Source organism: Castor canadensis, chromosome 2, assembly GCF_047511655.1.
Source record: "Castor canadensis chromosome 2, mCasCan1.hap1v2, whole genome shotgun sequence".
In the NCBI taxonomy this organism is placed as follows: Eukaryota; Metazoa; Chordata; class Mammalia; order Rodentia; family Castoridae; genus Castor; species Castor canadensis.
The window spans coordinates 135496131-135516046 of NC_133387.1; the positions used below are offsets into that span (position 1 = coordinate 135496131).

The window sequence follows — 19916 nt, forward strand, 5'->3', positions numbered from 1 at the left end:
ATGCTTCATGTACTGAAATATATTTAATATATAATATTATAGATGCTGAAGGCACAAATTCATGTATAGTCATTGTCCTAAAAAAGAAGCTGGTTTCAGTTCTTTCTTTTGAATTCTAGACATATTGGTAATTAGGAATTTTACAATTAATTATATTTAAATATAGTTATTAAAATACAGTTATGTTAATTTTAATATCAATTAGACAGATTATAACTTTGAATGTAGCAATAAAATAAACTATTGTTACATGTATCTCTTAAGAAAAAAATCTCAGAAAGGATTTTATTTAACAAAGCTGTTTAAGAAAAGCTATTTAAGTTGGAAATGTTTCTAGTCTGTAGCAGAATGAATTGTTGGGATTTTGATCTACCACTAATTATAGGATTCCAGGAAGTCTCATTTTTCTATTTAATATGGAAATTAGAATTAACTTGGAAGCTGAGTTCTACATGGACTGAGGCATATAGGAATTGTGAGAATAAGCCACTTACTGCTATGATCTAAATGTTTGGGTTTGCTACAAAGTTCGTATGTTGAGATCCCCATCCTCAAATGATAGTATTAGGAGGTGGGACTTTGGGAGATGATTAGGTCACAAGGTTGGAGTCTTCATGATATTAGTGTCCTTAGGAAAGAGGTCTCAGAGAGGTAGGGACTTCTTTCCACCATGTGAAGAAATTATGAAAAGACATATAAACTAGAAAGAAGACCCTCAGAGGACACAAATCTGCCAATGGTCTTTGACTTCCCAGCCTCCAGAACTGTATAATTTTCTGTTGTTTATAACCTACCCAGCTTATGGTATTTTGTCATAGCGGCCTGACTGACTAGGACAATATATAAAGACAACAGATTGCTTCATACACCTGGGAATGAATAGGGGAAAACCTAGTAGAAGCCACAGTTGGGAACACCAGAGCTAATGTTCCTGCAGCCTTCAGGCTTGTTGGTTCTGGACTCCCTCTAGTGGCTCAAAATTTTGGTGCTTTAATTGGGGCTCTTTAATTCATAGAATTACCAGATTTGGGGTCACACTACAAACAAATAAAAGACCACACGACTCCTATTAGAATGGTTTTCCAGAAGATTATTTAATTGAATAGTAGGATAAGTGTGGATATACAATGACTGAAATAATAGTGTTGAGAATGATCTGACCCAAAAGAAAAGAATGAATTTTACTGGCTGACTGGAAAACAGACACAGTTCTCTTGAGGATGACTGGCAAGAGTTCAGGCCCAGGAACAGGATCCCTTGTTGAGGAGGGTGAAGTGAATGCTTTTTGGCCATGAGTCCTGTAAGGTCAGAGAATTCTAATCTGACCCTGTATCAAATCAACCTCTCACACCAACCCAAAGCAGCATGTAGTTTCCTCCACATTATATCCTTAATATTATAGCCTCCACCTGTTTTAAACCAATGTAGAAAAATCTAAGGCTGATTCAATCTTTTCTTCCTTATGTTTGCTTCTGTATGTTAGCATTAGTTTATATCTTCCATATAACCATGCTCAAAATATGAGGAGGAAAAATCTTAAATTCACTACATTAAACTTTCATTTCCTGGCCAGTTCTGTACTATAGACATACATAAAAATACTAACTCTTTTACATGACAGCTCTTTATGTACTTAAGACAGTTATTGTGCCCTTATTAAGTCTTCTCTTTTCTACATCCTCAAGGCTTCTTGGAACTGGAATAAAAGAAATTTCATGAGTTACAGGCATTGTGATAGAATAATGTGACAGTCGTTTTCTTTACACCTTCAAGGGTCAGTTTAGAAAAAGCTTTTTACTTCAGAAAATGCAAGACTATTATTGAAAAGTCTGAAAACCAAAAGAAAGAAGCTAATGAGATTAAGAGAAAGAAGAAAATAGAAACGTCTGACTCACCCATCTTAGGACTTCTTCCTTCTATGTACTTTATTTTCTGGTACCTTTTAGGCATTTCCAGCACAGAAGCTGGGAAAGTAGAGACCAGATAAGTTACTGTGGAGTCTAAAAGTCTGTCATACTATCTGCCACTACATTTAGATGAATGAGGCCACAAATTGCCATTGGTCTTAAGGTTCCAAATCCCACAGTACTTTCTCTTGATAAGATACTGCCATGGCATGGGAGTTATTTGCGTAATAACAACTCCAAGCAATTTAGGCACTATCTCCAATATCAATTTTGTTATCTCACACATTTGGTTGCAGTGAAGGTGGGAAAAAAAGAGGGTGATGTGAGTAGGATTAAAAACTAAGGTCTCTCTTTCTCTCTCCATTCTCTCATCCTCTCTGCGGTACTGGGGATTGAAGTCAGGGCTTCATGCGTCCTAGGTAGATGCTTTACTGTTTGAGCCACGCCTCCAGCCCCTGTAGTTCTTTTTGAGAGAATTAAAAGAGATAGGAAATGAATTTCCTGATAAAGAGGAAAGAATTCCTTGTGGAATGGGGAGAGGGAAGGCAGAAAGCAGGTGGAAACATAACAGCAGTTGTTTTAAAAATGTAAAAGGACATAGTACTGCTGTGTTCCAAACGGGCATGAACAGAAGAGGCAAGTGATTAAGTTGTTGCCGAAGAACATTTCAAGGAGCAAATCTTGAAATGTGGAAGCAGAGCCAATAGGTGTATTACAAATATATCGATAGCCTAGTTTTCCTTCTTTCCCCTCTCCAAGGGATTTTAAATGCCACACTGTGCTTCTCTCCTATGTGGTGCTTTTCTATAGAAAAGTTGTGCCTGGACGGCTCAAACAGGTGGAACACCGGTTGTAGAAGGCGCCAGGCGGCAGTAATCACAGCTACTCCGTTAACCCAAGACATCAGCACTAGAACATTAAAAAATACCTAGTCTATGGGGGGGGCGGTAGTTGAGGTTTCATTACAAAATAGGAGTCTATAGGTTGGTATTACAACAACAGTAGTAGTGATGGTCCAGTGAAGGCCAGGAAGAGTAAGTAATGCCGGTGACGCCAACGTATAGGTGACCACCAAGGTACATGTTTAGCGCTCTCGTGAAGTTAGCTTACGTTGCCTCTCTGCAAAGACCATCTTCATCAAGCTCGGGGAAGAGAAACTGTGTTTCAGCAAAGTGGATCAAAACTACCGGAGGGCGGGCGCATTATCTTGCTTTCCCATTGGCCCTTTCGATTTTCACTCAGCTGCGAGTCATCCATGACGCATGCGCGTAGCCTGCTTCCGGCCTGGGGGCGCGGTGTTCCTGCCTTTACAGCCCGTGTGGAATTCTTGCCCCAGTTTCCTAGGCCTGCTTTTGCTTTGCGTCATGGCTCCAGACTCGGGTCCCTGCCCCGAAGGGCAGCTTTTAAAGCTGCTGCCGGTGGATGCCAGGGATCGGGGTACTCAGCGCTGCCGCCTAGGCCCGGCCGCCCTCCGCACTTTGGGCGCGCACTTGGGCTCGGCGGTGAGGATCACGCTGCCCGATGGCGGCTCCTGCCTCTGCACTGCCTGGCCGCGGCGGGATGGAGCGGACGGCTTCGTGCAGCTGGACCCGCAGTGCGCGAGCCCGGGGGCGACAATGGGGATGTCGGGGTCCGGGAGGACTCTCCATCTAAGCAGCCTCCACGTGGTGCCTTGTCCGCCCCTGCGGCGCCTCGCCGTGTGGCCGGTGTTGCGAGAGCGGGCGGGCGCGCCGGGCGCCCCGAGTCCAGCCGTGGTGCTGGAGGCTGCGCAGGAGCTGCTGAGGAACCGGCCTGTCTCCCAGGGCCACGTGGTGGCCGCTCCACCTGGTGACCCAGGTCCCGTGGCCGCCCTACACATCGTCAGCGGGGCGCCGCACCCCTACCCGGCGGGGCTGGTCACCCCTCAAACTCGCATCGCCCTCAGCGGGGAGCCGCGGTCGGAAGCGGAGCCGCGGTCCGAGGTGACCCTGGGGGGCCTTTCGGAGGCGGCCGCCTCGCTGCGGGAGCTCCTCCGCCTGCCGCTCCACTACCCGTGCGCCCTAGCCGCGCTGGGGCTGGCAGTGCCCCGCGGGGTGCTCCTGGCGGGGCCCCCCGGAGTGGGCAAGACCCAGCTGGTGCGGGCGGTGGCCCGGGAGGCGGGCGCGGAGCTGCTGGCGGCGAGCGCTCCTGAGCTGCAGGGCGCGCGGCCCGGGGAGACCGAGGAGAACGTGCGGCGGCTCTTCCAGCGCGCCTGGGAACTGGCCCGCCGCGGGCCCAGCCTCGTCTTCCTGGACGAGTTGGACGCCCTGTGTCCCCGGCGGGGCGGCCCTCACCGAGCCTCCGAGAGCCGCGTGGTGGCCCAAGTGTTGACGCTGCTGGATGGCATGGCCGGGGACCGCGAGGTGGTGGTCGTGGGAGCCACCAACCGGCCGGACGCCCTGGACCCTGCGCTGCGCAGACCTGGGAGATTTGACCGAGAAGTGAGTCTTGGCTTAGCCCTCATTCCTGGAAGTTCGCTTTGTGGATTTGCTTCTGGGAAGGCTGTGGATTAGGGCTCTTGGCAGTGAGCTCATATATAGGGTCAGTGAGACAGGACCTCATTTTTCCCAGACAAGTCAGATCGTTCAGGGAAGCAGGTATTAGTTCTGTTGTGCAGGTCCTGTGGATGAGCTCTGTAATCAATAATTTAATTATTAAGGGAACTAGGTCTGTTACAAGCCTATTAAACTAATAAATTTGAAGTGAGAATTTTAAGCAGAAGGATAGCCTCAAAAAGGGTGTTGAAATTAAAAAGAAAAGGCATTTACTCTGATTTAGTCATTCTTTCTCAGTCTGTCAGCATCCCATTCTACACCTGCTTGCAAGGGAAGATAACTGTCCTATCTGACAAGCTTGGTCCTAAATTGATTTCTAAAGAATACTTTGGGCTGGGCACTGGTGGCTCACACCTGTAATCCTAGCTACTTGGAAGGCTGAGATCAGGAGGATCATAGTTTGAGGCCAGCCCAACAAATAGTTTGCGAGATCCCATCTCCAAAATAACCAGAGCAAAATGGACTGAGGAATGGCTCAGGTGGTAGAACATCTGCTTTGCAAGTGTGAAGCCCTTGCTCTCTCTCTCTCTCTCTCTCTCTGTCTCTCTCGCACATACACACACACACACACACACACACACACACAATATTCTGAAGGTTAGTGATTTAGTGAATCCTTGTGTGTAGGATTCTAAACAGAATTGCACACTTTGAGTGTAATCTTCAGGATGAGTGGATTTCCTCCTCATACTGACTATTATATGTCTCCTGAATAAGTTCCAAAGGGCCAGAGACATATATTATCTGTCTTATTCGATCAGTAATTCCTAGATTCTGTTATTTCAAAAATAACAAACTTCTTAAGTAACACGTATAATTTTCATTGTGTGACATTTTAGCCACTTTTATTCCACTGGAAAATTAGGATTTTCATATATTCAGAATCTCAGGTATGCTTAAAACTGCATAGTATTATTTTCACTATGGTTCACTAAATTATTGCACATGTTTGTGAGGGTAAAAATATTTCAAATTGTAAACTTTAAATTTTCTGCTTTTGCTTTGCCTATAGGTTGTCATTGGGACTCCCACACTTACCCAAAGAAAGGCAATTCTGCAAGTGGTTACCTCAAAGATGCCCGTCTCCAGTCATGTTGATTTGGATCTCCTTGCAGAAATGACAGTTGGCTATGTTGGCGCTGACCTGACAGCACTCTGTAGGGAGGCGGCCATGCACGCCCTCCTTCACAGTGAGAAGGTAAATATTGACTTAGGACCAGCTATGTTAATCTTGTTTTTTTAATGTAATTTAGGGGTTAAAAACTGTGCTAAGTACATTTTCTTAGAATGGTTGGTAGTTCCACAGCTGGTTCTTAAATATATATTTGTATATATATTACTTTTTTTTTCAATACTGGGGCTTGAACTCAGCCTACACCTTAAGTCACTCTACCAGCCCTTTTTTGTGATGGGTTTTTTCGAGACGGAGTCTCAAGAACCACGATCCTCCTGAACTCTGCCTCCTGAGTAGCTATATATATATATATATGTATATATATATATATGTAGATTATAGGCATGAGCCACCGGTGCCCAGTTATATATTACATCTTAACTATATTACATCCTAATTCCATATAAATAATATAAGGTGGAAGATGGGGATGAAGGGCTGAGTCCCCCAGTTTGTTCTGCCCAGTGAATTTCCCCAATCCCACAGTAACTCCATGGTGCTGAAGTACACAGATTAGCCAGAAAGGCATGTGGCCCCAGAAGAATCAAGCAATTGTTTTTTTAATTGTGAAATTTAAAAAATTTCAGACTTAGACAAAAGTAGCAAAAATAGTAAAAAGAATTTCCATATAACCTTCACGAAGATTCTCCAATTGTAACATTTTACCACATATGCTTTATCATTCTTTCTTCATGTTGAATTCATGTTTGAATTTCTATACATTATTTTTTTTCCTGAAGCATTTGGAAATGCCCTGCAGCCTTGATGCCTCCCCCTTACCCTTGCAAACTTCAGGAGTATGTTTGCTAAAATCAAGAACTTAAACCACACTGTGACAAGTCAAGCTGAAGATACTTTTACCTAATCTAAGTAGAACTTAGTCTAGAACCATCTTTCAATGTTTCTTTTGTGACCTTAACTTTTTTAAGAGTTCAAGTCAACTATACTGTCAGCCATTGTAAGTTTGGGTTTGACTGGTGTTTCTTCATGATTCAATTCAGGTTTTGCATTTTTGGCAAGAATATCAGAAATGATCCTGTGTTTTTCTCATTGCATTTATTACACAACACATAGCTCTTTGACCTACTGAAGTTAGTTTTTTATGTCTTGGGTAAGGTGGTAAGATTTCTTCATTGTCAAGATACTATTTTTCTCTTTATTATTAATAAGTACCTTGTGAGGAAAATAATTTATCTAATCCAAGAGTAGATTGGGACCTGAGATTTAAATTTGTGATATTCAAGTCTTTAATTTACAACTACCTTTCTTAGAAATATTTAAGGTACTATCTTAAATTTTATACTTTTCAACACTACTGATTGGAAAATCAAGTCATTTGGTGTATAATAAAAAACTCTGAATTCCTAAACCTCTTCAGAAAGAAATAACTTCACCAGGCAGAGAACTCTGGAACAAAGTTTTCGACCTTGGTTATAACATCAAAATTGTCCTTTGATCTCAAATTGTAAAAGAATGATATTCTAAAGTTTGGCAAACCTTTTCCCCTAAATAGCGTATACCCTTCCTCACTTCCTTTTCCTTTATTTCTATTCTTACACTGAAGGTGGGGAGAAGTTATGTGAACTTCTAAGTCCTCCTGCTGTGGACTTAGAACCAAAACTGCTTAAAGTTTTAAAAAGTCTCATGTGAAAAGGTATAAGAGTATACATCCTTGGAGGGAGAGGATGACAGCACCAGAGGATGGGAAGGGAGATTTATATTTAGGATTCCCTCTGCTTTGAAGTTCCAGGTTTGACGTAAGCACCTCTGGCTTGGGTGGACCTATCAGCTGCTGTCATCCTAGGGGAGTCCACTGCTGCTATAACCTAAGAATAGTTACCACAGGAGATGACAGAGTTCAGAAACAACGCAGGGGAAATGGAAGAAAGGCAAAAAAGAAAAAAGGGACAGAGACATCCAGGAAGGTACTGGCGCTCCATCCTTTTCTTCCTTCCCCTACCAGGCAGCTGAGGGACTGCTGCTACCTCTATACCAGGGCAGACAAGGGATCCATTAAAATTGGTTAACATTTTTCTGAGATATTATTAAAAGATTAGAAGTATAGTCTAATATACACAGAGTAGAAAGAATTTATATGCCTGAAAGGGTTATGAGAATCAAATGAAATAATGAACGCATAGTGATCTTCATTGTAAATGAGCTTTTCAAATGTTAGTGGAAAATACCTAAAAATTAATTAGGTAATTAGTATTAATTTAATACTAACTGCCAGTAAAATTAAATGCTACAGTGATGTGCTACATAACAATGTTTTGGTGAGCAACCGTTCAGATACACAAAGGTATACACCGCATAGCCTAAGTGTGTAGTAGGCTCTACCCTCTAGGTTTGTGTAAGTATGCTCTAGGTTCTTTGTGAGAAACTAAATAAGGTAGAAAATTATAAAGAAAGCAAAATTTGTCTGAAATATCATCTCCCATAGATGACAATTGTTAACATTTTTGGAGAATACTGTTTAGAATAGGCCTATGCATATTCATCTTCTTACATTATATAAATGAGGTAGTTTGTTGAAAATGAAATTTGTAGACAACTAAATAAATGTTCAGAATTTGATGTAAGAGGGAAAATTCTTTAATAAATACATTACAGATAAAACGAATAGAAATGTTTAATGAAAAAAAAGATTGCTTCACTAGAATGATCAGGAAATCGTAAAGAAGACTCCCTATTGGCTGGGGGTGTGGTGTAAGTGATAAAGCACCCGCCAAGCAAGCAAGAGGCCCTGAGTTGCTAATAGCTAAAAAAGGACATGATTGGATAATTTGAGCATTTGGAGGTGGCAAAACAATACTACAAGTAAAGTCAAGACTAAGAAAAATGCTTTTAGCCTAATTTCCTTCATTTAGAAAGCACTTTTACAAATCAATAAGACAACACCATAATACAAGAGAAAATGGGTAACAAGATATGAACTGATGGCTGGGATGTAGCTCAGTGGTAGAGTGCTTACCTAGCATGCGTGAGGCCCTGGGTTTGATTCCCAGTGACAAAAAAAAGATGAACTGGTCGTGGACAGTAAAAGAAATACCAATAAACATGAAAAATCTTCACTCGATTTCTTTAAAAATTATTTCCTTTCAGCTTTTTAAATTTATTTTGAAATTATTTAAAACTTGAAAGTTGCAAATAGAGACGTCCCACCAATCTTTTATCCAAACTCACAATTTTTAACATTTTGCCAAATTAGCTTCATTATATTAGCTTTATTCTCTCTCTAACTCAGGAACCTCTGACCCTTCCATTTTACTGTTTCCTAAGAACAAGGATGTTCTCCTACATGACCACAGTATAATCATTACATTAAGAACTTTAACATGATTCCAAAGGTTATCAACTCTACAGTCCATATTCTCATTCATTGTGGTAATCATCTTAATCTTTGTAGTGTTTTTTTTCTCTTGTACAGGATCTAGTTCAGGAAACAGATTTTTTTTTTAAGTATTTTTAAATCTTGAACTGTTTTTTTCCCTAAGATGTTTGTCAGTGACATAAGTAATGTGGATCAGTTATTTTATAGAATGGTCAGATTCCAAGTCTACGTCCCTGTTGGGAACGCTGCATAGTCACTGTTATGGCCTTAGGGTACCACATGTGGAGGCACAAAATGTCTGTCAGCTTCTTGTTGGTGATGCTGACTTTCACAACCAGATAGGGTGGTGTCCAGTTTTTCCACTGTGTAGCTACTCTTGTTCCCTGTGTCACTAAGAAGAAATCTATGGGGAGACACTTTGAGACATGAAAATATCCTCTCATCAAACTTCCACTCATGAACTAAACAGAACTTTCTCAAAAGAAGAAATTCAAATCCAAAAAACACATGAAAAAATGCTCACCATTTCTAGCAATAAAGGAAATGCAAATTAAAACCACACTAAGATTCCACCTCATCCCTGTTAGAATAGCCATCATTAGCAACACCACCAACAACAGGTGTTGGCGAGGATTCGGGGAAAAAGGAACCCTGTTACACTGTTGGTGGGAATGTAAACTAGAACAACCACTCTGGAAAAGAATTTGGAGGCTACTTAAAAAGCTAAACATTGATCTACCAGCAATACCACTCTTGGGGATATACCCAAAAGACTGATACAGGTTACTCCAGAGGCACCTGCACACCCATGTTATTGCGGCACTATTCACAACAGCCAAGTTATGGAAACAGCCAAGATGCCCCACTACTGACGAATGGATCAAGAAAATGTATCTATACACAACGGAATTTTATGCAGCCATGAAGAAGAACAAAATGTTATCATTCGCTGGTAAATGGATGGAATTGGAGAACATCATTCTGAGTGAGGTTAGCCAGGCCCAAAAAACCAAAAATTGTATGTTCTCCCTCATATGTGGACATTAGATCAAGGGCAGACACAACAAGGGGATTGGACTTTGAGCACATGATAAAAGCTTTAGCACACAAGGGAGGTGTGAGGATAGGTAAGACACCTAAAAAATTAGCTAGCATTTGTTGCCCTTAATGCAGAGAAACTAAAGCAGATACCTTACAAGCAACTGAGGCCAATAGGAGAAGGGGACCAGGAACTAGAGAAAAGGTTAGATCAAAAAGAATTAACCTAGAAGGTAACACACACGCACAGGAAATTAATGTGAGTCAACTCCCTGTATAGCTATCCTTATCTCAACTAGCAAAAACCCTTGGTCCTTCCTATTATTGCTTATACTCTCTCTTCAACAAAATTAGAGATAAGGGCAAAATAGTTTCTGCTGGGTATTGAGGGGTGGGGGGGAGAGGGAGGGGGCAGAGTGGGTGGTAAGGGAGGGGGTGGGGGCAGGGAGTAGAAATGACCCAAGCATTGTATGCACATATGAATAATAAAACAATTAAAAAAAAAACTTCCACTTCTGCTTCCTTAGATGTAGTATCCTGTTCTTGCTCAAAACAGCCTTTACTGTGAAAGTTGAAAAAAAAAAAAGTGACTTTCTAATTCCATTATTCCCCCCATCTCACTCTGAGTTGAGGAAATTTAATTAACACAATATTGAGTACCATTTCTTCCTGTCACGTTAGCAGAAACTTAAAGATTTGGTAATATCCAGTGTTGGAGAGGTAAGGGGAGAATAGCAACTTCGTATTACTGGAGGGGAAAAAATTAATGTGGCTTCCTTTGAGGACAGTTTGATAATCACTGTTGGCTGTCAAAATTATAATTGTGTATACTCTTAAACCCAGTTATTCTACTTTGAGGGAGTTAAATAAGATACTTGAATATGGGTATAAGAATTTTTGGTTGCAGTTTTGTTTTTAATAATAAGACTGAGAATGACCTAATATTTGTTAGATAAGCTGGTGCATTTTATGCGGCTGTCCAAAAGAGTGAAACAGAACTATATTAGTTTACATGAAAAGATTTCTAAGTGAAAAAAGAAAAGTTCAGATTAATATGTACACTACACTTCAATTTGCTTTTGTCTTTTAAAGGATATACATACGCTTATTGTCATAAAACATACTTGAAGAATACACGAGAATCTGCTGACATCCTCTGGGGATGGATACTGTGGGAATTGGTGGGGAAATACTCAATTTTTTGTAGTAGGTGTATATAGGTGTATAAAATAACGATAACCAAATAGATTTACAAACTGAAAAGAATATAAGAGGAATTGTGCTATGTAGCATAAAAAAGGCCTAATTTTTATTTGGCTTTTTGGGGTGTATTTCTTTAGAATCAAGACAATCCTATAATTGATGAAACAGATTTCTTTCAAGCTTTTAAAAAGATTCAGCCCTCATCATTTAGAAGTGTCATTGGACTGATGGACATCAAGCCTATTGGCTGGGAGCAGATTGGTGGCCTTGAAGATGTGAAACTGAAGCTAAAACAGGTGACAGTTAATCTATTTAAGTCAATAGACTATTACAGATTAATATTCTGTGTGTTTATGATGAACGCATACTATACTGAAGCAGCTCTTGTGAGCTGACAACTGAATCCGGTGATCAGTTTTCAGTCTTTAGCTGAACTTGTATAGACACCAAAACCAGTTTTCATGCTTTCCCACCTCAATGCTCCTTTTGTTTGTGTTTTTACTTTTAAAGAGTTTATTACGATCTTGAACCAATTTTCTAGAAAGAGCTAGATAGTAAATGTGTTAAGCTTATTAAACCATACAGGCTGTTTTACAACCATTCATTCATCTCTATAGAGCAAAAGCAGCTGTTTCAACACATACTCACAAAAGCTATTTCAGCTATTATTAAAAATATTCCACCTTGCAGATGTACAAGGAGCATATTGTGTCTATACTGATCATATACAGACTTTTTTTTTCTTGTTATTCCCTAAGCAATACAGTATAACAACTATGTGTGTAGTATTAGTTATTTAAACAATCTGAGATGATTGGCAGTACACAGAGGATGTACTGCCCTTTTTTTTCCATGGTGTTGAAGAATGGACCCAGGGCCTTCCTCATATGCATTGTGTCATTTAATCTTCAGAGGTGCATGAGAGAAATCAGCCACACCTTCCTTGCAAACTCTCTTTCCTTAGCTTGGTTGTTAAGTTTTCCTGCTTTCTGAGCACCTTTCTCCCCTTCCTCCAAGAGGCTCCTGGGCATCTTCTTTGCAGACTGTGAGTGAATTCATAAGCTCAGTGTCCAAGACTGTCCTTGAAACCTTTTGACTCAAAAATCTCTCTACATATATATCTTAAGTAGACATTTCTTCTGGTCATTGAGTGTTTTGTTGCCTGGGCTACTGCATAATCCTGGGGCTATCAAAGTTGCTGTGTCCAAAGTCCAGCTAATCAGCTCTACTTCCATGTGGATTCCCGGCCTCAGTGAATGCAGTCAGCCACCTCCATGTCAGAAACCTGTCTTCCAAGTGCGCAGGGCCAGAACTCAGTCCCTATGTAGAATGCAGTTCCTTTTCATGTTTCATATATCCATCCCTTCTGTGCCATCTCCAACCTTATGATTTTTGTAGACTGAATCATTGAAAAAGACTCCAACTAGTCTCCCTGCCTCAAGTTTTATTTCCTTCCAACACATTCCTCAGTGTTAGCTAAAGCTTCAAGGCCCATTGTAATCTAAGTCTTACTTCCACTTCAACGCATTGCTCCTGCTTTCTCCCATCCTATACACTGCCCCTCTTTACTGCTGGGGGACTAGATTAGATGGTTTCATGCATCTCTGTATGTAGTGTTCCTTCTTGTAGCACTCTCTTCTGGCCTGGTTGTTAGTTTACAAGCGCGTTTCCCTAGGTACAGGGATCTTGTCCTATACTTGTTTTTTTGTGGGGAAGTGTGTGTGGGGGGGTGCATTGAGAGGTTATCTATCAGTAGTTAAAAGAGGATACTCTGGAGTTACATTGCCTTGGTTCTGCCACCTCACTAACAAAAGAACTGGGGAAGTAAACTTTTCTAAGCCTGAGCTGCTGCATCTGTAAAATTGTGATAAAACCATTTATCTTTGCAGACTCATGCATTATTCAGTTAACATTGAAACCCTAGTTTGGGCAGGTGTCATTCCAGGTGTTAAGGATTTAGAGGTGAACTTTTAGCAAGAGCAGAACAACAAACCCAATACGGAACAATAATAATAGCAAATTAATAAGTGCTCTAAGACTAAAACGTGGGCAAGTAGCACAGGCGGTGACTAGGAGGGTTTCTGCTTTGACTAGGGTGGTTAGGGAAGACCTCTCCAAGGAAATGACATTTGGGCTGAGGCCTTGAATGAGGAGGACTAGCCTCACAGGAATGTTGAGGGGAAAGTTCAGGTAGAGAGAGTATAGTAAGTAAAGAAATGTGAACAGGCCATGTGTTTGGGGGTTAGATTCTGTAAGGCCTTGTGAACTGTGGTATGTAAGGAGTTTGGATTTGGATTTTATTCTGGTCCTGATGAGAAGTCATTAGAGGGCTTTAAGAAGGAGGTGATTGGACCTAATTTAAATTGTAAACTCCCTTGCTGCTGTTTGGAAAATAGACTGCATTTCAGCTCATAACAGGTGCCTGAGAACTGCTGAATGAGTAAAGGAATTTACTGAATTATCAGGCATGTGATTGTTGTACTAAAATAACTCTTCTCTTTTTGACTATTTACAGAGCATTGAGTGGCCTCTGAAATTCCCTCAGGAATTTGTTAGGATGGGTCTGACACCACCAAAGGGGCTTCTGCTCTATGGGCCCCCTGGATGTGCTAAAACTACCCTGGTGAGGGCACTGGCTACAAGCTGTCACTGCTCTTTTGTTTCAGTGAGCGGAGCTGATCTCTTTTCACCTTTTGTTGGAGAATCAGAAAAAGTCTTGTCTCAGGTCTGTTTATTTAAGTTTACTTTTGACTATTTCATGCCTAATAGATAAGCCTTATTTTTAAAAATATAACTAGTTTTATTTTCCAATTATAAAAGTTACTCAGGTTTGTTTACAGAAAATTTAGAAAACAGAAAAGTTTAAATAAGAGACCCTCCATAATCCTTCTCTTTATTGTTAACATTTTATTGAATTTCCTTTGTCTTTTTTTTAAAAACAAAGTAAAGGTCAGGTTTTTAAATCTATCTACAGCCTTATCCTTCTTTTTTAACGTAATGCTATCACTTTTGAAATTCCATGTTAAATATCCTTTGCAAATATGATTTTTAACTTGTACATATCATCCATTGCTCCTTGTTTTATTTATGCATTCTCCAATTCTTAGGATTTAAAATCTTCCTTTTTATAAAAGTTATAAATAGTAGTGCAGAGAACATGGATTAAATGAATAGTGTATAACATTAGCTTTCTCATGTGTTTTTTTTTTCCTCCAACAAAAGGTATTTCGACAAGCAAGAGCAAATACTCCAGCAATTGTGTTTTTGGATGAAATTGACTCAATCTTGGGGTCTCGCTCAGTCAGCAACTCAGGATGTGATGTTCAAGAGCGAGTTCTTTCTGTTCTCCTGAATGAGTTAGATGGTGTGGGCCTTAAGACAATAGAGAGAAGAGGAAGTAAATCAGATCAACAGGGTAAATACCAGGAGCTGAAAAAAATGAAGAGGTATTTATTAGCTAGAATACATGAAAAATCCAGGCCAACATTAAGGAGAATTCCTACATGGTGTGGCTTTTCCTCTGCTGAGTTTATCTTATAGAGGGATTTCAATTTGACTCTGTTGGGAGGTTTGTTTTCTTTCTTTCTTTCTTTCTTTTTTTTTTTTTGTGGCACTGAGGATCAAAAACTCAGGACCTTGAACGTGCTAGGCAAGCACTCTTCTACTGAGCTACATCCCTAGTCACTCTGTTGGGATTTTTACAGGACTGGTAAAAATTGTAATTTGGCCAGGAAAGATTAAATAAATTATTTTATATGTGTATGAATGTGATCTTTACTTTTCTTGAGAATGAGAAATACAATTTTATTTACTGCTAATGAGAAGGGAGTTTATACTCTGAAGAACCACTCTTCATCCCTTTCTCAAAATTTTTTTCTTTTTTTTTTTTTTTTTGGTATTGGAGTTTGAACTCAGGGCTTATACCTGAAGCCACTCCACTAGCTCTGTTTTGTGATGGGTTTTTTCAAGATAGGGTCTTGTGATCAAACCATGATCCTCCTGGTCTCTGCCTCCTGAGTAGTTAGGATTATAGGCATGAGCCACCAGCACCTGGCTCTCAGTTTTTTATTTTTTTGGTGTACTGGGGGTTGACCTCAGGGCTTCATGGTTGCTAGGCAGGAGCTCTATCACTTGAACCATTCCACCAGCCCACTTTTTGACGGTGTCTATGTAAAACAAAACATTAGTATTTCAATAATTTTAGTTGTTGAAAACTTCCTGTTATCTTGAGGAGTGGGTTTCCTTGGCTATAAGGAAGTTTTAAAATGACAGTTGGAAGTCCTTTTCCTCTCTCTCTGAATCTGTTCTCCAGGTATAATTTAGTCTCACTTAATTATCCCTGACAGATCATTTTTCTTTTTTTTTTATTCTTATGTTATTACTTGGTTCCCATATTAAAAATTGATTAATGGAAGAAGCATTTTAACAGCTTGATGGAATCATAGTGCACTAGAGTTTGAAGGGGCCCATGAGGTTATCCAATTCAATCTTTTCATAATGCAGGAGTTCTTATACAACATCTGGCAGGTGTTTACCCAGCCTGGGAAACTGCATGCAGATTTGGGAACTCTTTTCTTTGAGGGATTGCATCATGAAAAGCTGCTCTGATTATTCAGTTTGAGAAATGACTTTGAGTGCTTAGTGTACATAAGGCCTTGCCCTGTCTGCTTTTAAACGCTATGCGTGGTGTGCTTAACTGCAGCTTAGGTTAATTGTTATTATTTCTGCTTCTGGAAGGAAAAATAAAAAGTGAAGTAAATCTACCTCTTTGAGGATATGATAGGCAAATCTTTTCTCTTTATTTTGTGGTGCTGGGAACTTGAACTCGGGGCCTCATGCTTGCTGGGCAAGTGCTCTTACTGCTTGAGCCACTCCGCCAGCCCTGGCAAGTCTTTTCAGAGCCATACATCTCCACATGTTTGTCAGGGGCTTCTGTCATTTCAAGTAGTCCCTTGAAGCTGTAATATTGAGGGTTCAGGGGCATTCGATCACCAGCTAGGTGTTCTTTGCTGTGCTATAAGGCTTTTCATCAGTTCTCACGGGGAAAAATGTCTCTGAGGACTAACTACTCCACACACACTAAGTAGTTCTTTGATTCATGTCCAGGGTACCTTGAGAACAAAAAGGTGGTCTGGATAGGGGGTGTAAGCATTCAGGTCCCAAGAAAAGGTTATCCCTATTTAAAAACGGCTAGAGGCATGGCTCAGGCAATAGGGTGCCTGTCTGATAAAGGGTGAAGCCCTGAGTTGAAATACTTGTAATGCAAAAAACAAAAACAAATTCACTTTCTGATGTGTAACGATTTTTTTATAGGTATCAATTTATTGACATTACTTTTTGTGTTTCCCTCAGAGTTTCAAGAAGTTTTTAATCGATATGTCATGATTGTTGCTGCAACAAATAGGCCTGATGTGCTAGATGAGGCCTTGTTACGACCTGGAAGATTAGATAAAGTGATCTATATTCCCCCTCCAGATCAAAAGGTAATCACTGCATGCTTTTACTCTGACCTCCTCAACAGTACATCAACATCTGCCCCAGGAGATGTGTGTGGTGATTATGGCTTCCTACAGCTGCTCACACTAGCCTTGTATTCTTCCTTGCCTGGTTGCCCTTCATAAAATCATTATCTTGATCTGGCATTTCAGAGAAACATGAGCCTAAAAGTAAGGTAGTTACTTGATGTCAGTGTGGTAGCAGATTGGTGCTGAGTCTATATGACATTATTTTGCAACTAGAGTGGAGGACTCTCAAGGGGCTGGAAGGGTTCTGGAGATGATCTGGGTCAGCATCCTCCTTACAGAGGAGAGGTCTGAAGATTGATGATGACATTATTTCTACCATTGTGATGTGGACCACTGATGACTTGATCTTCTTACCCTTCAGAAGCAAGAAGTGTTTTTTTTTTTTTATTTGTATCTCAAATATATTTGTACTTTCTCTGTAATATAAAAAATTCAAATTTTAAAATGTTTACTATATCTCTGTATCAAACATAAATGTTAGATTATAAATATATTGCTTTAAATTTTGTTGCAGAGCAGGCTTTCTATTTTACAAGTCTGTACACAAAATATGCCACTGGGGCCTGATGTTTCCTTAGAAAACCTAGCAGCAGAAACCTGTTTTTTCTCTGGAGCTGATCTTAAAAATCTCTGCAAAGAAGTAAGTTAATTAATGAAATAATCTGTGGCTCAAAACATTTCTTCATCTATTCAAATCTTCCTTCACTCAGAAGACTTCCATGTGACAAATGCCTTGCAATGTGAAACAGACAAGTGCAGCCTCTTTCCTCACAGAGCATACAGGTGGTGGAGGTACACAGGATGGCAAATCCTAACACTCAGTGGGCAATTAAAAATACATACTGAATTGGGAAAGCTTAGGGTGTTGTGGGAGCACTAGGAAGGACATTGGACTTGGGAACGTCAGAGAAAGTTTTCTGAGAGGGGATATGCAACCTGAAATTAGAATGCTGCTCAGGGAGTTAGCTAGCCAGAGAAAGAAGGCTACAGTGTGAAGCAGAGGGAGTAAAATGCAGATAAGAGATAATATGGCACTATTGAATCTTAGATTGAAGAATAGTAATAACTAAACCTGAAGTGAACAGCAGCCAGATTGCTAGATCCTTGTAAGTCACCTGAAGGTGTTTAGGTTTTGTTTTGAGGGCAGAATAAGCCATGTATGTTTTTCCTTTTCTCTAAGCTTTTGCTAAATATATAATGCAGAAAAATGCACAGATCATAAGGATATAGTTTATTGAATTAATGTAAAGTGATCACACTTTTATAACCACCACTTGTGTCAAGAAATAGGTTATTACCAACATTCTACAATCTTCCTTTTGACTCTTTTCCACCCTATATCCTCTTCTGCCTCCTAACACTGGAGACTAGTTTCGCCAGCTTTTGAACTTCCTATAAACAGAACCATAGTGTATGGTACTTTCTGTCTACTTCTTTAACTCAAAATGGTGTTTGAAATTTATCTAGGGTTTTGTGTATAGTTGTGGTTTGTTTCTATTGCTTTATAATGTTCTAGTATGTGAATATTCTACGTTTACTTATCCATTCTCAAATTTTTGAACATTTAGGTTTCTGCTTTTGTGCTGTTATGAGTTTTTCTATGAACAGTTTTGCACATGGCTACTGGTACAGGTGTGCAGCTATAGCTGTGTCACACATGTATGTATCTATGAGGAGAATTACTGGGTCATAGGGTGTTTGATCTTTTCCTTTATGATCATCAGTACTTTCTGAAACTTTCCTTCTCTGAGGTCATTTATCTTTAAAAATACATGGATTCATACTCAGTGTGCTTTTGCTTTTTCTCATTGAAGGCTAAATTTTTAATGTAAGGGAAATTATGATCTACTAAGTAGATTTTCTTTTTTAATCACTTTAACTTTTGGCTTAATGGTTTTTTTTTTTTTTTTGGTGGTGGTAGTGGGAATTGAACTCAGGGCCCTTGCACTTGCTAGGCAAGCACTCTTACCACTTGAACACATTCCCAGCCCTAGCTTAATGTTTTTAACAACTCAAACATTGGAATCCTATGAAATGTAACTGAGGTTTTGCATTCAGATTTTAAAGTATTACCATCTAGTGTTAATTTTAAAATGAAGCAAATACACTTGTTTCCTTTGCTTGTGTCTTGAAGGCTGCCTTGCTGGCTCTGCAGGAAGATGGGCTGGAAGCAAATGCAGTGGAGCAACAACACTTCTTGAAGTCACTCAAGACTGTGAGACCGTCCCTAAGCCAGAAGGACTTGACCTCATATGAAAACTTATTTAAGAGAGAAGGGTTTTCTAATTTGGAAGATATTTAAAAATTACATCTATGTTGAGTTGTTCACATTAATTGAAACGTAAACTTGCCTATAGTTTGCAACTTTATACTTTCAGAGTTCACGTGTGTATTTTGTATAAATAAAATAAAAAACAAAAACAAAGCAAACGTGTGTCTGATGAATTAAGGTTTATCTTATTTCTGAAAGGTAAATTAAAATATTGTAATTTAGGAGAAAAGTGTGTGCGTGGGGGGGATTGATTTCATAAGGTAATTGTTTTGGTTGATTGCTTCTTTTGTAACTGAAATAATTTCATGCTTTACAGAAAAGTTGCAAGAATAGTACAAAGAATTCTTGTATTCTCAAACCCAGATTCGCCAGTTTTTCTTTTTTTCTTCAGTACTGGGGTTTGAACTCAGGGCTGCACGCTTTCTAGGCAAGCACTCTACCATTTAAGCCATGCCTTCAGCCCTTTCTGTTTTAGTTACTTTCACAATAGGATGGAAATTTTTGCCTGGGAAGGCATGGAGCACAATCCTGTTTACACTTCCATATAGCTGGGGATGACAGCCTGTACTACTATACCCAGCAAATTGGTTTGAGATGGGGTTTTGCTAACTTTCTGCTTGACTGGCCTGGAACTGCAATCCTCCTGTCTCCCTGCCAAGTAGCTTGGATTGTAGGTGTGAGCTACCAAGCCCAGCCTAGACTGAGCATGGTTTTTTTTTTGACATTTTGCCATATTTGCCTCCCTCCTCACCACCCCCACAGAATTTTTCTCAACAATTCGAGATTAGAATATGGTCATGTATTGCTTAATGATGGAAGATCTGTTCTTTAATCCTTCCCCCTCAAATAAATTCAAATTTTTGGGTATCCTAGTGGAGATTTCCAGGGAA

General features: G+C 39.9%; 1 protein-coding gene across 3 annotated transcripts; it reads left to right on the forward strand.

The window, feature by feature from the left end:
• The first annotated feature begins 265 nt into the window (after positions 1-265).
• Afg2b (AFG2 AAA ATPase homolog B) lies at positions 266-19184 on the forward strand. 3 transcript variants are annotated; one of them, XM_074065870.1, is made up of 8 exons: positions 276-4366; positions 5493-5678; positions 11367-11525; positions 13745-13954; positions 14452-14644; positions 16582-16712; positions 17269-17394; positions 18889-19184. In XM_074065870.1, the coding sequence occupies exons 1-8, from the start codon at positions 3170-3172 to the stop codon at positions 19054-19056; spliced, it is 2370 nt and encodes a 789-aa protein (XP_073921971.1). In that variant the 5' UTR covers positions 276-3169; the 3' UTR covers positions 19057-19184. The 3 variants fall into 3 exon arrangements, 2 of the variants coding, with proteins under 2 accessions (XP_073921972.1, XP_073921971.1); XR_012445444.1 differs by lacking the exon at positions 18889-19184 and having other exon boundaries at positions 266-4366; positions 14452-14675; positions 17269-17393; XM_074065871.1 differs by lacking the exon at positions 11367-11525 and having other exon boundaries at positions 272-4366.
• Positions 19185-19916: the final 732 nt, after the last annotated feature.

Excerpts from the sequence above, each read along its gene's own strand:
- Afg2b (XM_074065870.1), top strand. The coding sequence starts at position 3,170 with ATGCGCGTAGCCTGCTTCCGGCCTGGGGGCGCGGTGTTCCTGCCTTTA. Across the intron at positions 13,955-14,451 it reads CAGAAAAAGTCTTGTCTCAG|GTATTTCGACAAGCAAGAGC; the intron begins GTCTGTTTATTT and ends CTCCAACAAAAG. Across the intron at positions 17,395-18,888 it reads TTAAAAATCTCTGCAAAGAA|GCTGCCTTGCTGGCTCTGCA; the intron begins GTAAGTTAATTA and ends TGTGTCTTGAAG.